This window comes from Rattus norvegicus, chromosome 6 (assembly GCF_021556685.1).
Source record: "Rattus norvegicus strain SHRSP/BbbUtx chromosome 6, alternate assembly SHRSP_T2T, whole genome shotgun sequence".
NCBI lineage: Eukaryota > Metazoa > Chordata > Mammalia > Rodentia > Muridae > Rattus > Rattus norvegicus.
This window is the reverse complement of record NC_141539.1, coordinates 136391271-136407502: the sequence shown is the minus strand read 5'-3', so window position 1 is coordinate 136407502 and position 16232 is coordinate 136391271. Positions and strand designations below refer to the sequence as shown.

At 51.7% G+C, this 16232-nt stretch overlaps 1 protein-coding gene across 5 annotated transcripts in view; it reads left to right on the top strand.

Annotated features, from left to right (window-relative positions):
- Cdc42bpb (CDC42 binding protein kinase beta) overlaps positions 1-16232 on the top strand; it is an 82082-nt gene that overhangs the window by 24409 nt on the left and 41441 nt on the right. For 4 of the 5 annotated variants that reach the window (XR_015621663.1, XR_015621662.1, NM_053620.3 and 1 more), the window contains 3 exon segments: positions 7034-7125; positions 9822-9905; positions 13657-13752. Coding sequence is in view for 3 of the 5 variants with exons in the window: in NM_053620.3 (NP_446072.2) it covers positions 7034-7125; positions 9822-9905; positions 13657-13752 (272 nt within the window). In the remaining 2 variants the exon portion in view is untranslated. 5 annotated transcript variants of the gene reach the window in all.

Here is a 16232-nt window from a genome sequence, read left to right as displayed (position 1 = left end):
CCACTATGTCAGGGGCCCTCATGGGTCCCTGTGATAACCCTCTATTTATACTACATCCTGAAGACCACTTCAGTTGCACACACAGTTGCTGACACAGCTTCCGAGACCTTTAGTCCCATGGCTCTGGAAGCAGAGGCAGCCAGATCTCTAAGTTGGAGGCCAGCCAGGACTACACAGAGAAACCCTGTCTTGGGGAAAAGGAAGACTTAAGTCCAGAGGCTGGGGGCAGGTAGACGGCTGGTGGCTGGCGTTGTGAGTGAGCTGCTGGATAGGACTGGATGGGGAAAGTGAAGCCTAATGCCTGCCTTCTGCCGGCAGCCACCTTGGCCACCTCGGCCCCGGCCCTCCTTCCTCTGACTCTTTCCCTGCTAGACCCTCTGTGCAACTGTTCTAGTCTCTCTTCTTCTCTCGGCAAAGGAGCTGAGGTATGAGGCGTTGGTTTCAGAGACCTTCCCTCTGCCGCTAGTTCTTCCTGGCAGAGCTCTCCTTAAGACCACGGGGCTTCAGTTTTTCTTACAGTTTAGATCCCTATCAGTAGTTTGTCCTTGTGTTTGTGTGGTGTGTGGCATGTTCTCGAGTGAGTGCAGTACCCGTGTGTGAACATGTGTGTGAACATGTGTGTGAACATGTGTGTGAACATGCACAGGCTGGAGGAGGATACCAGGTGTCTTCAGTGCTCTTTGCCTTACTGCCTCGAGCCAGGGTACCTCATTCAACTGGAGGCTTGCCTCTTTGGCTAGGTTGGTAGTCTGGCCGTTGAGCTCCTCGGGTCCCCCTGTCTCTATGGCCTCAGCTGGGGCCCAGCGAGCGGTCTTTTCTTCCTGCTGAGCCATCTTCCCAGGACCTTGCGCTTGCTAGGCAAGCGCTCTATCACTGAGCTAAATCCCCAACCCGCTGAGCCATCTTCTTAGTAGTGATCTTAATTGATGAATTCATTGCCTTTGGGTGACAGGAGAAATTCAGGGGCAATAAACTCTACAGCTTAGAGAAGCACTTGTATGAGCGTGAGACCCTGGGTTTGGCCTCCAGCTCTGCAGAACAAGAAGTCCAGTGGGGTCTGGAGGAGTAGGAATGGTGGTGTGAGCCTTCCTTATGAAGAAGGTAAATCTCTTTTGGATCGTCAGTCCTCACAGGTTTCTGGCTGTGCTGGGCAGAACGCGGTTAACCCATAGGAGGAGACCTAGGCTTCAGGTCACCTTTGTGAAGGGAAGGCTTGGTGTTTGTCAGTGTTCCAGGGCTCCCAGAGTCAAAGGCTGAGAGTGCTGGACCTGGCAGAGCCGTCGTAGGCTCCTCCTCAGATTAATGGTCTGAGTGCCCATCCTGATCCTTAGCACTTCTGGGTTCCCCATGGGTATCTATTGACCCAGTAGCACATGATGTTTAGATTTAGACAGATACTGATAGAGTATGGAGGAGAGTTCCCCTCCGTGTGCTCTTCAGACAGTCTCTGCTTCTTGCGTGCTGAGATTGCAGGGCTAGCCCCACGCCTGGCTGCAGATTACAGGGCTAGCCCTATGCCTGGCTGCGGTTCTCTTCTTGAGCCCTAGGATTGCTTCTTGTGGTGCTCCTGCTCCACTTATGATCTGTGTCACTGTGAGGGTCAGCACCATGTCACCAGCTACAGCTGGCCAACTCTACTGTCTGCCTTTTAAGAGTGTTATGTGGGGCTGGAAAGATGGCTCAGAGGTTAGGAACACTGGCTGCTCTTCAGAGGACTGGGGTTCCTCTGTAAGTTCAGTTCTAGGGGTCCCAGCACTGTGTTCTGGACTCTGGGACTGCACATGTGCGCTCCACAGACACACACAGGCCAAACATCCACACGTATAATTTTTTTGAGACAGGGTTTTCTATTTAGCCCCGGATATCCTGAAACTTGGTGTGTAGCTCAAGCTGGCCTTGAACTCAAGAGATCCTCCTGCCTCTGCCTCCCGAGTGCTAGGGCTAAAGGTGTACGCATCATGCCAGAATTTTTTTTTTTTTGAGTGTTAGTGTAAATAATTTTTGAAATGAGTCACTAATCTTTATTTTTTATATTAATTGACCGATTTGAGGGCAGTCTCAGGTCACCACACCTGGACCAGACTGTGTTTTGAGCACTCTGGTTTTGTTCCAACTGACATGTTTTAAGAGCATGCGACAGTACAGACGGTTTTAGCTGAGTGACGTGCAGGGCGGGAAGTGCATCTAAAAAAGATGCAAGTGTTTTATGTGTGTCTTGCCTGCATGATGTGCTGCTAAGTGTCCTGCTTGAATGCCCGGTGTCCGCAGATGCCAGAAGAGGGTATCGGATCCCCTGGAGAGATCGGTGGTTATGAGCTGCTGATTAGGTCTGGGGATTGAACTCAGGGCCTCTACAGGAACAAATGGTCTCACCTGCCGAGCTGTATTTCCACCCCCAATGGTCGGTCTCTCTCTCTCTCTCTCTCTCTCTCTCTCTCTCTCTCTCTCTCTCTCTCTCTAACATATAAGGCAGGGTACAATACTGCAAGAAGAAACAGCCACCGGTTCTCTTTATACCCCCCAAGCCCTGAGCATTAACTGGTTTTGTGGTTTGTTTTATTTTGTGGTTAAGGGGGCATCATGGCCTGACAGCACTGGACCTCCCATGTCAGGAAGTCACCTCCCTGCCCATCAGGTTCCTGGGGTAAAGCCTCATCCTCCATGAGCATTGAGCTCTGGTTCCAAGGCGTCAAGGCATATCCTCCCCTCACCCCAGGACTGAGTTGCCCTGGTTTTCTCTTGGGGCATTAATGTTGGTGTCCATTTGGTGAGTGTGGCTCTCCTCACTTTCCTGAGTTATCTATTTAGCTACAAATGACCATCAGAAAAGGTGTTTAAAATGCCTTTGTGATGGATTCACACTTAGAGAAGTTAAATAACAGAAAAGGATGCTTCCCAGGTATCTGAGTCCTCACATGTTCCCTGAGCAGTTCTCTTGAGTAGTGTGTGTTTCCTGTAAACATGAGTATCCTACGAAGCCACAACACAACCCAAGTCTCAGGAGCGTAACCGTAACGTGTCACTTCCTGCTCACCTTTGCTCGCAGGTTAGGTCTCTGGTATTCCGCGTTTCCAGGCTGAAGGACTTAGTCATGTCAGTATCAGCTTCTGGGTGAGCTGTGTGCGTGGATGGGTTTGTGACCATGGTGGTTTGCTTTCTTGGGCCATCTTTGAACTTCTCCTCACACCACCTTTGCTGCTTGGCCCTGGACTTGCCTGAGGAGACCTGGTGCCTTTAGTGGAGGATGCTTAGAAACTAAAACCTGGTATTAGGTGCTCATTGGGGAGGGGGGGTGTCCTGTTTTAAGGCCTCTCGGTTTACAGGGCTTGGCCGTTTGTCTATGTACATCCACATTAGTGTATGCTATTTCTCTTTTCTGTCTGTCTGTCTTCTCTTTATCTTAGTAAGGATATTAGAGACAGGAGCTCACTGTCCTCTCTGTGGTGGAAACGGAGTTCACACTGACCCTGTCTTGGATTCCCCTTAGACTCCTGCTTCACCCGTGCCCTTCCACTGACATTGCCCTAGGTCTGCGTGCGTACTTGATCTCCTGCCGTCTGCCCAGATCTCCCTCCCCACCCTCAGCTGTTCCCTAGGACAGAGCTCATCCTTGTTGTCACTCACACATTGTTGTTTGGCCTAAGGAAAGTACTAGATGAACCCTCACAGGCCTTCTTTCAAGGCCCCTCTGCACCTTTCTTTTGTTTACATTGATTTCCTGGCCCGTAGTGTCAAGCCCCACCTCTATAGTTTATAGTTGTCCAGTTTTCTAGACCGACCCAGACAACTTCATGTCAACCCTTTGTGGGACACCTGGACAAGACTGTTAAAACGAATAAACAACAAAAAATGTTTGGGCAAAGAGAAGAAGCTCGAGAGGAAGGCTGAGCAGCCTTAAGACAGTCCATGTGGAGGGCCAAGTGGAGAGAGGAATGTGGAAGAAGCGGCCTGGGTGTGGGCTCCAGTGGGTCTAACAGCTGAACCCTGGAGAGAGCCCTGTCATAGATAAAGGGGATCCGTTCCTAGGCACTGACGTGCCGTCTAGGATGGGCTAGCCGTCAGGCTGCCACGGGACATCCTTACTACTGGAGTGTGACAGAAGCCAGAGCTTTTCTCTGGGACCCCCACAGTGGAGTAGGAGAACCGAACAGAATTAGGCCAATCATTTTCAGACTGCTTAAATGCGTGTGTGGTTAAAACAAGCATTAAAATCTGCACTTCCCGCCTGTTAAGAGATGAACAATGGTGGCATAAAGAATTAAATGTTTTTTGAAAGCCATTTAACACCAAATAGGATTAAAGCAGGATCTTCAAAGGATTCTTTGGTTTTCTGAATCTTAATAAAGTGACAGGAGAAAGAAAGAACCAGTTAAAACTTATTTAGATAATTTCCTACCCTGTCTCAAAACCAAAATAAGTAAGTACATAAATAAAAGATAATTGTCTTTAAAGTAATTTCTATAAAATAGTGTAATTCATTAAGAAAAAAAGGCCACAATATAGAAGAGCCACATTTACAGTTCTATGTCTTGGCACAGCAAGAGTACAGCAGTTACATACCCAGTGGGAAGAGCAGTGGGAGCACAGCAGTGGGAAGAGCAGTGTGAGCACAGCAGTGGGAGCACAGCAGTGGGAAGAACAGTGGGAGCACAGCAGTGGGAGCACAGCAGTGGGTGCATAGCAGTGGGAAGAACAGTGTGAGCACAGCAGTGTGAGCACAGCAGTGGGAAGAGCAGTGTGAGCACAGCAGTGGGAAGAGCAGTGTGAGCACAGCAGTGTGAGCACAGCAGTGGGAAGAGCAGTGTGAGCACAGCAGTGGGAAGAGCAGTGGGAGCACAGCAGTGGGAAGAACAGTGTGAGCACAGCAGTGTGAGCACAGCAGTGGGAAGAGCAGTGTGAGCACAGCAGTGTGAGCACAGCAGTGGGAAGAACAGTGGGAGCACAGCAGTGTGAGCACAGCAGTGTGAGCACAGCAGTGGGAAGAGCAGTGTGAGCACAGCAGTGGGAAGAGCAGTGTGAGCACAGCAGTGTGAGCACAGCAGTGGGAAGAGCAGTGTGAGCACAGCAGTGTGAGCACAGCAGTGGGAGCACAGCAGTGGGAGCACAGCAGTGGGAAGAGCAGTGTGAGCACAGCAGTGTGAGCACAGCAGTGGGAGCACAGTAGTGGGAAGAACAGTGTGAGCACAGCAGTGGGAGCACAGCAGTGGGAGCACAGCAGTGGGAGCACAGCAGTGGGAAGAGCAGTGTGAGCACAGCAGTGGGAACACAGCAGTGGGAAGGGCAGTGGGAGCACAGCAGTGGGAGCACAGCAGTGGGAAGAGCAGTGTGGGAGCACGGCAGTGGCTTATTATCAGGCTCACATCAGGCATGGTTCGGCTGAGAGCTGAGGTATTGAGAGTGTATTTTCTTCACAGCAGAGTAAAAGGTTCTGTTTGGCTCCCCCAAAGTTTCTAGCAGCTGTCTGAGAATCCTCACTTCCTTTGGGGGTGTAAGAGTGGTCATTTTCGGTGATGTTTGAAAGAAGCAAACATGAATGTAGCAGGCCCTTTAGGTTCTAACCCAGGGGTTTTCTTGTTAGGCCAGCCTTAAATTCCAGGCTTTGTGTGTTCCATTTTCTAAGCTCTGTGCTGCTGGGTGTTTGTGGATGAGCCAGAGTCCGCAGCTCACCCTCTGATAGAAGCCGAGAGCCTGCTATGGCTCCAGTATTGCTGTTAACAGTGAACAATAGTGACTGAACCTTAATCACACAGAGAGAAGTAAGCTCAACAATATGAAGTCAGTGTAAAGTCTTTAAAACCAGATTACTCATTTCGACAGAGCTAGTTTTAGATACTAATATAAGATGTAAGAAATAATACATTTGCTCAGATTTGCCCAACTACCTAACATTCTAGAAACCTTTAATAGCCAGGTGATGGTGGCACACACCTTTAATCCCAGCACTCTGTAAGTTTGGGGCCAGCCTGGTCTACAGAGGGTGTTCTAGGACAGCCCAGGTTACACAGAGAAAGAAAGAAAACCTCTAGTAATTAAGACCAATGGAAATTAGCATAAAACAGATTTGGGTTTGAAGGGGAGAGCAGGCAGGCAGACAGATGCAGCCAACATATTTGCCAGGTGGGCCAGACCATGGGCAGGAGGGACAGTGGTCAGGAGCCAGACAGCTCTGTGCTAGCCCTGTCCCTGTCACCTGCTCTCCTGGGAGAAATGAGATCCTCTGTGAATTATTGTCATCTACTGGTAGATGTGGAGGGTGGCGCTGACTGCCTGTCACAGCTTCGAAGGCTGAAAGACAGGGTTTGGTCTGCTTGTTCCCTTGAAGGCTCAGGGAGGGACTTGTTTGCCTGTTCTGGAGCCTAGTGGCTACCAGCATTCCTTGGTGTTAACTGGTTTGGGGCTGTCTCCCTCTATCCTCTTGTCTTCGTGTGGTTTTCCCTCCCTTCTGCCTCTCTCCAAATTTTATTCCTATAAGAACACCAAATCTTGGGCTGGAGAGATGGCTCACCAGTTAAGATTATGTAGTGTTCCTGCAGAGGGCCCAGGTTCAACTCCCAGCACCCACATCAGGCTGCTCACAACTGCCTGTAACTGCAGCTCCAAGGGGTGCCGCTAACCTCAGGCACATGCACATCCCAGACATACATGTATGTACATGTAAATGATAATAATAAAGGCATTTTAAAAAAAATCTTGTTGGCTTTAGGGCTCACCCCCTTGGAGTGTGTGTGACCTCATGTGAACTTGGTTACATCCGTGAAGACATTGTTTCCAAATAAGTCACATTTGAAGGAACCCTTCATCCCAGTACTACACCTTCCAAAGCCCAGCAGCATGCGGTTGCTGCTCTCTTAGTGGACCAGCCTTGGGTCTGACCAGGAAATTAGAAGGGTTTTACCAGACTTTTGCAGCTGTTTGTTACAGCAAATACTGAAGCGTTAGCGTTGACAGACACCCAGTCAGAGGGGTTGGTGCGGTGTGGTGCCCCCATCGGTTAGGTGTCGGTGTGCTGGACCAGACTGTTTTCTCCTTACAGCTAAGCCATTCACCCAGCTCGTGAAGGACATGCAGCTTCATCGGGAGGACTTTGAGATCATCAAAGTGATTGGAAGAGGAGCTTTTGGTGAGGTAAGAGAGACCCCCTCCACATGGCCCAGGCAGTCCCCGCTCCTCCCATCTTGGGCCTGACTGCTGGTATCATCTGAGGTGCTCTGGGTGGGTAAGCAGGGCCAGCATGGTGTATCAGCTTTGTTAACATGCTCTATGGTCAATTTAATGCTTCATAAAATTCCATTGGTTTTAGTTAGATAACTGTGTCCGTGCCTGCATGTGTGTGTGTGTGTGTGTGTGTGTGTGTGTGTGTGTGTGTGTGTGTGTGTGTGTGTGTGTCTGTTTGCTGTTTGTACATACTTGTAACTGGGGGCCTGGTAGAGGCCAAAGGTTGGCATGAGATGTCTTCTGTTGATTCCACCTTAGGTTTTGAGAGACAGTCTCACTGAACCTGACTTCAGCTGGGCCGGTTTGAGCCTCCCCCCCTCCCCACCTTCCTGTCCTCCCCTCCTTCTTCCCTTCCTCCTTCCTCCCCCTCCTTCCCCCTCCCCCTCCTCCCCCTCCTTTCTCTCCTCCTCCCCCTCCTCCCCCTCCTCCCTGCTTTCCCCCTCCCCCTCCTCCCCCTCCTCCCCCTCCTCCCCCTCCTCCCTGCTTTCCCCCTCCCCTTCCTCCCCCCTCCTCCCCCTCCTCCCCTCCTTCCCCTCCTCCCCCTCCTCCCTGCTTTCCCCCTCCCCCTCCTCCCCCTCCTTCTTCCCTTCCTCCCTCCTCCCCCTCCTCCCTGCTCTCCCCCCACCCCCTTGCTGGAATTACTGGTGTACTGCTTGACGCTCTGCTTTGTTCTTGGCCCTGGGGATTGAGCTCAGGTCCTCCTGATAGAACCCTCCAAAATGATCCATTAAAATACTTGACTTGAAGTTTGGGCTGGAAAGTTTCTGGTGGGCCAAATGAGAAAATTGTTCCTTGTTTATTTTGTAAATTGTTTTATAGTAAAACTTAACCCACAGACAAAGATTTTTTTTTTACATTAAATTTTACTTGAATGTTTCACTTCTACGTGTTCTTGGCAGATATGTCTCTGTGACACCCATGTCCTTCTATGCATTTTTTTTTTTTTCGGAGCTGAGGACCGAACCCAGGGCCTTGAGCTTGCTAGGCAAGCGCTCTACCGCTGAGCTAAATCCCCAACCCCCCTTCTATGCATTTTATTACCTATTTTGTTGGTTGTCTAAGCAGTGGCTTGTGCCAGGTCTGTGTATCTTGTGAGAAGAGAGGTCTGGGAGAGTTCCAGGGTTGTGGGTCTTGTTCTCAGCGTCCAGGTTCTTAGGCTTCCTCTTGAGAGTGGCAGTGTTCGTCTGAAGTCAGCTCTGCCATCCTCTGCAGCCGTGAAGCCAGAATGACTTTAAAATGGCAGCCTCATGTGCCAGCCTGTGGCTGCTCTCAGGGAGAGCCACTCTGCTACGGCAGTGGGCTGGCGCCCAGGGCTCTGATCTGCATAGAAACTTGTTTCGTGTCCTGTTTCCTGTTTACTCAGGTTGCAGCAGGCTTGGCTATTGCTTTCTAAGCCACAGATAAACAGCATGGGAGAGTTCATGAAGGGCCACCTGTCTGCCATGTAGGAAGCATGGTGTAGGGCATACGCCATTGACTCAAGGCCTGTGGCTGTGCATGAACATCACGGAAGAGCCAATGTCGCCCACGAAGACACTGGATTCTGGGTGTCATTTTATTGTAGGCTTTAAAAGCTTGTGCCTGGGTGCTATCCCACCGTTCCTGTGCCATTTAGACGTCCCCCCAGAAAAGTCAACATGATAAAAAAATGGCTGTCTAGCAATTTTACCATTAAGAATTGTGAGGATTGAGCAAGAGTCCAGGATGCTCAGCATGGTCCCCAGCACATGGCCCGTGCTTGACATGTTAGTGCCCAGGGTCCCTCAGTGGTGGCACTGTGAAGGTGTGCTACTTAGGAGAGCAGGTGGTTCTGTCTAACGGTTTTGTACTCCGTGGATCTTAGTGCAGAGACGCTCGGCCCCCCACACGGCAGCGCACGTCGTCAGGAAGGAAGGAGCTGTAGATGAGTGGGAAGTGATGCACGGTGGGATGTGCAAAGCAGTGGCTCACCATGATGCTGCTTGTCACGATGGGGGTCATTCAGGGTTTGACAGAGACTCCCTGAAAGAGGGGTCAGGCCTGAAGGGTGCTTCTGAGCCTCTTTTGCTCTGCTGTAGACCCTGCATAGCCACTGCCTCTGTGAAACAAAGATTCAGATGAGTAGCTGGCTCCTGTAGAGGATGGCAGGGAAGGTGGACATAGGCAAGGGGGACAGGGAGGGGCGTGTATAGATTGCCCCACATACAGGGAGAAGACGGCTACAAGCCAACATAGGAAGGGCTGGGCTTATTTTTCCTGAGAATATTCAGGCTTTGCTCAAGTGGAAGTCAGGGAACCCCAGTTCCCAGTGCTTAGTCCTGAAGTGACTTTAACTGAGCCAGGTGGATTCATCCAAGCCACAGTGTGGATAAAACCAAGTTGTCTTGTTTAAAGGGTGAATCTTTGTTTATATAGATGGTGTCTATGTCTCTCTGTCTCCCTCCCTTCCCCTCTCTCTTCCCCCCTCTCTTTTTCTCTCTCTCTTTCTCTTTCTCTCTCCCCCTCCCTCTCTCTCTTTCCCCCCATCTCTCCCTCTCCCTCATCTCCCCATCTCTCAGAGTTCCCAACCAGTTAAGATCAACTTTTAGATGTGCATTAACTAATTTAAATTCAAATTTACATTCTAGGTTGCTGTTGTCAAAATGAAGAACACTGAACGAATTTATGCAATGAAAATTCTCAACAAATGGGAGATGCTAAAGAGAGCAGAGGTGTGTGTGGGGTGTCACAGTGAGTAAAGATGGAGAGAGAGAGAGAGAGAGAGAGCGAGAGAGAGCGAGCGCGCAGAGGTGTGTGTGGGGTGCCTCACAGTGAGTAAAGATGGTGAGAGAGAGAGTGCCTGAGAAACCTCCAACACTCCACACACACAGTCCTGTTCCACAGGCACAGGGAAACAGTTGTTGGGAGCCCATGTAGGGCAGAGTTCTGGCCTCCCTGGTCAAGGGTGGTAGATAAGGAGGATTGGAGTGAAGGGGTGGGGTGGAAGGAGCCGCTTGGCCATTTGAGACACTTTTCCTTGGTTCCTGATCCCCACCCCCAGCTGAGCTCCTCCATTGGTCATGCTCGCTCCCCTCTCGCTCTGCCAGGACCCTTCCTTGCCCAAGGCAGTCTGGGCTGTGGCATATGGCCAGCTCTGCTCTCTACAATGGGATGCTTCTGGGTGGGAGACCTTTCTGTAGTTTCTGCTGCTCCCTTGTTGCTCCTATCTTCCTTGTCATAGTATGCTATCACCATAGTACATTGTTGCCAAAGTACATTGTTGCCATAGTACACTGTTGCCATAGTATACTGTGACCATAGTACACTGTTACCATTGTATACTGTTACTATAGTACGCTGCTGCCATAGTACACTGTTGCCATAGTACACTGTTGCTGATTTCTTACCTGTTTTGCCATTGGTAGCTGCCATGTTGAGCAGGTTACAGTACACACACAAGACCCTTAGACGTGTGTGTGTGTGTGTGTGTGTGTGTGTGTGTTGTGGTTGTTGTGGTTGTTGTGGTTGTTGTGGTTGTTGTGGTTGTTGTGGTTGTTGTTGTTGTTCTGGGAAGAAAAGTTCCTGGCTGGTCTGGAGCTCACTATTAGGCTGGCCTCTAAATCAGAGATCTTTCAGCCTCTGCTTCCCATGTGCTAGGATTAAAAGCGTGACTATAGTGAGGTCTTTTTTGAGCTTCAGATTTTGTGGACAGAGTAGCATTGCCTGTTCTCCCACAGACCCTCCACACTCTTCCCTCCCACAGACCCTCCTCACCCTTCCCTCCACAGACCCTCCACACTCTTCCCTCCACAGACCCTCCTCATTCTTCCCTCTACAGACCCTCCTCACTCTTCCCTCCACAGACCCTCCTCACTCTTCCCTCCACAGACCCTCCTCACCCTTCCCTCCACAGACCCTCCTCACTCTTCCCTCTACAGACACTCCACACTCTTCCCTCTACAGACACTCCACACTCTTCCCTCCCACAGACCCTCCTCACTCTTCCCTCCACAGACCCTCCATACTCTTCCCTCCACAGACCCTCCTCAACCTTCCCTCCACAGACCCTCCTCAACCTTCCCTCCACAGACCCTCCTCACTCTTCCCTCCACAGACCCTCCTCACTCTTCCCTCCACAGACCCTCCTCACTCTTCCCTCCACAGACCCTCCTCACTCTTCCCTCCACAGACACTCCACACTCTTCCCTCTACAGACCCTCCTCACCCTTCCCTCCACAGACCCTCCTCACTCTTCCCTCTACAGACCCTCCTCACCCTTCCCTCCACAGACCCTCCTCACTCTTCCCTCTACAGACCCTCCTCACCCTTCCCTCCACAGACCCTCCACACTCTTCCCTCCACAGACCCTCCTCACTCTTCCCTCCACAGACCCTCCTCACTCTTCCCTCCACAGACACTCCACACTCTTCCCTCCACAGACCCTCCTCACTCTTCCCTCTACAGACCCTCCTCACCCTTCCCTCCACAGACCCTCCTCACTCTTCCCTCTACAGACCCTCCTCACCCTTCCCTCCACAGACCCTCCTCACTCTTCCCTCCACAGACCCTCCACACTCTTCCCTCTACAGACACTGCACACTCTTTCCCTCCCACAGACACTGCACACTCTTGATGTCTTGCTTGTTTCCATGCTTTATTCTCCTTTCCGACCGATCCCCTCTTTCCTGATGTAGCTCCACACCAGACCATGCTCTTTCTATTGCTCAGAACTGAACACTGGTGACTACGTTGTCACCATCTCTCTGTTACCCAGTAGCCCCACGCCTGCCTTAGCTACCTACATGGCCAGCCTGGGGACCCCCCTGCAAGGTCAACCTGGGGACCCCCCCTGCAAGGCCAGCCTGGGGACCCCTGCCAGGCCAGCCTGCGGACCCCCCCTGCAAGGCCAGCCTGGGGACACCCCTGCATGGCCAGCCTGGGGACACCCCTGCATGGCCAGCCTGCGGACCCCCCCTGCATGGCTAGCCTGGGGACACCCCTGCAAGGCCAGCCTGGGGACACCCCTGCATGGCCAGCCTGGGGACACCCCTGCAAGGCCAGCCTGGGGACACCCCTGCATGGCCAGCCTGGGGACACCCCTGCAAGGCCAGCCTGGGGACCCCCCCTGCATGGCTAGCCTGGGGACTCCTGCATCAGCAGTGTGTTTCCTCTAAGCCCAGCGTGTCCCTGTCTCATACAGTTTGGGCCGTGGTTGGCTTCCTGATGCTTCATAAAAACCGGACTGGCCCAAATCAGCTCAGGGAGGGAGGGCTTGCTGATGGCTCACCTGTCCCTGTCACAGTCCATGCTTGAAGAAAGTCGGGCAGGAACTGAAGCAGAGCCATGAGGAGTGCTGTTTACCAGCTTGCTCAGCCTGTTCTCTTACACAACTCAGAGCCATCTTCCCAGGACTGGCACTGCCCACAGTGAGGTGGACCCTCCCATATTAATCATAAACCAAGAAAATTCCCCACGGGCTCGTCCACAGCCTGATTCATGGAGGCATTTCCTCAGTCGAGGTTCCCTCTTCCCAGCTGACTCCAGCCTGTGTCACGGTGACAAAAACGCTAACCAACACTTTAGGAAATGAGACTTGCTGAGCGAGAGCTTGGGAGTGGAAGGTATGAGGTCTCATTCAGAGTCTTGTGGGAGAGCCCTGAGCTGACTTGGGTCAGACCACAGCTTCAGACAGACAGACAGACACAGAAAGGACAGGTTCTTTCTTAACCAGACAGGCTAAAAGCCTTTTACCCATGTGTGATGCTCATCAGGACTGACATCTGACTGACCCTTCATCAGCAAACTGAGTAAATGGTGTTTCCCATCAGTAAGCAGGTTGTCCCCTCTTGTCCACCATTGGGCGTCATGTGTGTCACACCAGGGCGAGTGAAGAAGCTGGTTTAGTAAAAAGGAGTGTGTGTGCGTGTGCACACGTGTGTGAATGTGTGTGTGTGTGTGTGTGTGTGTGTGTGTGTGTGTGTGTGTGTGTGTTGAGTTCGGGGTTTGAGAACTGCTCCCGAGCCCATGGAGGGTGACCTTACCATGTGGTCCACAGACAGCCACAGGGAAGGAGAGACAATTGGGGACAGGGAAGGAGAGACCATTGGGGACAGGGAAGAAGAGGCCATTGGGGACAGGGAAGGAGAGACCATTGGGGACAGGGAAGGAGAGGCCATTGGGGACAGGGAAGGAGAGACCATTGGGGATAGGGAAGGAAGAGACCATTGGGGATAGGGAAGAAGAGACCATTGGGGATAGGGAAGGAGAAGGTCCTGGCTCAGGGGAGGGAGAGCACAGAGACTTAGTCTTTCGGCTTCTGCAGAAGCTGCTGGGGACTTTTGGTTCCAGGTGAGGCAAGGACACCAGGCTCCAGGCAGTCAGGATTCGAGGTACTCTCTGCAGATGACAGTCGCAACAGAGACCGTTAGTATTTAGGAAGATGTTCTAAGGGACACAGACCGACTGTCCTCTCGTTCCTCACAGACAGCTTGCTTTCGAGAAGAGAGGGATGTGCTGGTGAACGGTGACTGCCAGTGGATCACTGCGCTACACTACGCCTTTCAAGATGAGAACTACCTGGTAGGGCTGCACGCATGCTCAGGGCACCGACCCAGACCCACGGGGACTTCCCTCACAGTTTGGGCTCCTCCTTGCTGCCTCTCAGAAAAGAGTAGCAGTGTAGGGGTTGGGGATTTAGCTCAGTGGTAGAGCACTTGCCTAGCAAGCGCAAGGCCCTGGGTTCGGTCCCCAGCTCCGGAAAAAAGAAAAAAGAAAAAAAAAAAAGAGTAGCAGTGTGGAATGGTCATTGTCAGTACCTAGCCTACGCAAAACTGAGGGTTTGTCTCAGTTCAACCAGGGAGGATGCTCAACAGGAAGCTTCTGAGGTCTGTGCAACATTCTCCCCAAACCATTATGTCACTGAATGACTTGGTTCTTAAAACATTTTAAGTGTATAAAACTTTTCTCTTTTTTTCTTTACTTTTGTGTTTTTCTGAATTGCGTGTAACAAAAATCTCAGCCGTGCGGCAGCCCAGCACGTCTGGTGGGCCCAGCACACTGAACGCGGAGGCAGTGGGCTCGAAAATTTGAGAGAAAAGCAGCAGCACCTGGGGATCAGATCCTTGGCCCTGGCTCTCACTGCACAGCTGTCTCTCCCTTCTCCCTTCTCCCTTCTCCCTTCTGTGTGAGGGGCAGAGGAGCTAAGCACCCAGGCAGGCCTTGTCAGGGTTTCCTGGGTGCTCCTGACAAGCCGGCACTCACTCACGATATTGGCGGGTACTTTGGAAGTAATTCCTTCCTTCCTTCCTTCCTTCTGTCAGCTTTGTGGCACACATGCATGTGTAGAGTTGAGTGTGCACAGCCGTGGCTCGGCCCTTGGGCAGCCAGTGGAGGTGCGGCTGACGGTCCAGAGCCCTCAGCTCCTCAGGTCCTCAGACTCCTTGTTTAGGAATTCTAGGATGACCTCAGGCTTGAGATTGAGAGAAGCAGGGTTGTGCTTACCTCCCTCTAGCCAGTGCTTCTGCCTCAGCTGTGGACAAACAGGATATAATCGCTGTTGTAACGCAGCCTGCAGGTGGAGACCTGAGGCGCTTGTTTGCCCTGTGAAGCTCCTTGGTCAAGTATCCATTTGTTTGCAAAAACAGTTTTATTCATCTTAAAAAGGTTTCTTTCAAACATCAAAACCCCTGATCTCTGAACATCCAGGGTATGGGAGATGGTGTCTGTCATGTTGTTTGTTGAGAGAACTATGTTTTTGTTCCAGTAGAGGGCAGCTAGTGTCCATCGGTATCCTATGATGCACTAGGCCTCTGGTTATATTGGCCAGCCTTGCCAATCAATGACTCCCATTTTTTAAGCTTTTGTGAACACCCTCCTTTGATAACTGGGGTGTCTGGGGCACAGAGTGGGTAGCTATGAGACACAGTCCTTGCATGGTTGCCGTGTTAGGGTCCCTGTTCTGCTTTGCTGAGAAAAGTGGTTGATGTCCCTCAGTTCCTGATGGAGCATTGGAGGGGACACCCCGTAGGTCACATGCTCTTCTGACAGGATGGGACGGGAGTTTTGACAGTTTTGTTCCAGATTTTTCCCTCAGCTCAGTCATGCGGTGTTGTGTGGAGTATGTAGACGGGCGGCGTCACCAGCTGCTTTCCAGTCACACTCAGCTAGGAATCTCCAGGACAGATGCTGTGTTCTCGGCCGCTTTCTAGGATGTGGCAAGTCAGCAGACAAGCTGCCTCGGCCAGAGCATGTAGGGACTGTCGGAATAGAAGCTGTCTGTCCTGTGAGGGAGAGACGGCAGACAGGTGCCTCACATGGGAGCATGGGTTCATCTGTGGTCCAGGAGCTAGTGTGTGTTCTGACCACCAATTGGAAGAGTGTAGAGTAATTGACTTTACTCCCCACCCCGCTTGACAGCAGAGGTTACTCCAAGCTAAGTTTCTTTGGATCTACCCTGTAGACTGTTAACTTCCTCTCCGTGCCTTCCTCTCCAGGGAGCCATCAGCCACAGTAGCCCTCCTAGGTAGACTGGAGGCCTGGGAGCTGCTCCACTGTGGTCCTGACTCTCACCCTCTGTTATCTTGAGGGCTGCTGTTTCTCCTAGTTCTTCCCTCCCCCACACCAGAAACATCCTCCAGCAGCTGCTGATTCTTCCTCCAGGGTTTCTAAGCGTCTGCCCACAGACTTCAGTCCCCACCATGTGTAACCCCCAGCCTGCCTGAAAGGCCTCACCATCTCACTGATCCCAGACCCCCAGCACTGCCGAGCTCTTGCTACAAGCTCCGGCTTCGTCCCTCCCTGACCTAGGCTTGTTGTCACGGTTGCTCCAGCTGCCGGATTCGGCTCTTCCTCTTGGCCTCCTTACATACCCCGCCGTCCCTCTGGCCTTGACTCTAGCCCCCCCAGGATCTATGCTCAGTAGCTTCTGGTCACACACCGGGCTGTGTCACAGGCTTGTGTGCTTCCTGTGGTCTTCATTTAGTAATAGGAACCCTGCTGAACCAGGGCCCTGCCCTGGAGTGCAAGCAGGCTGAGTATTGAGGCAGGTTGGGTCAGAGGTG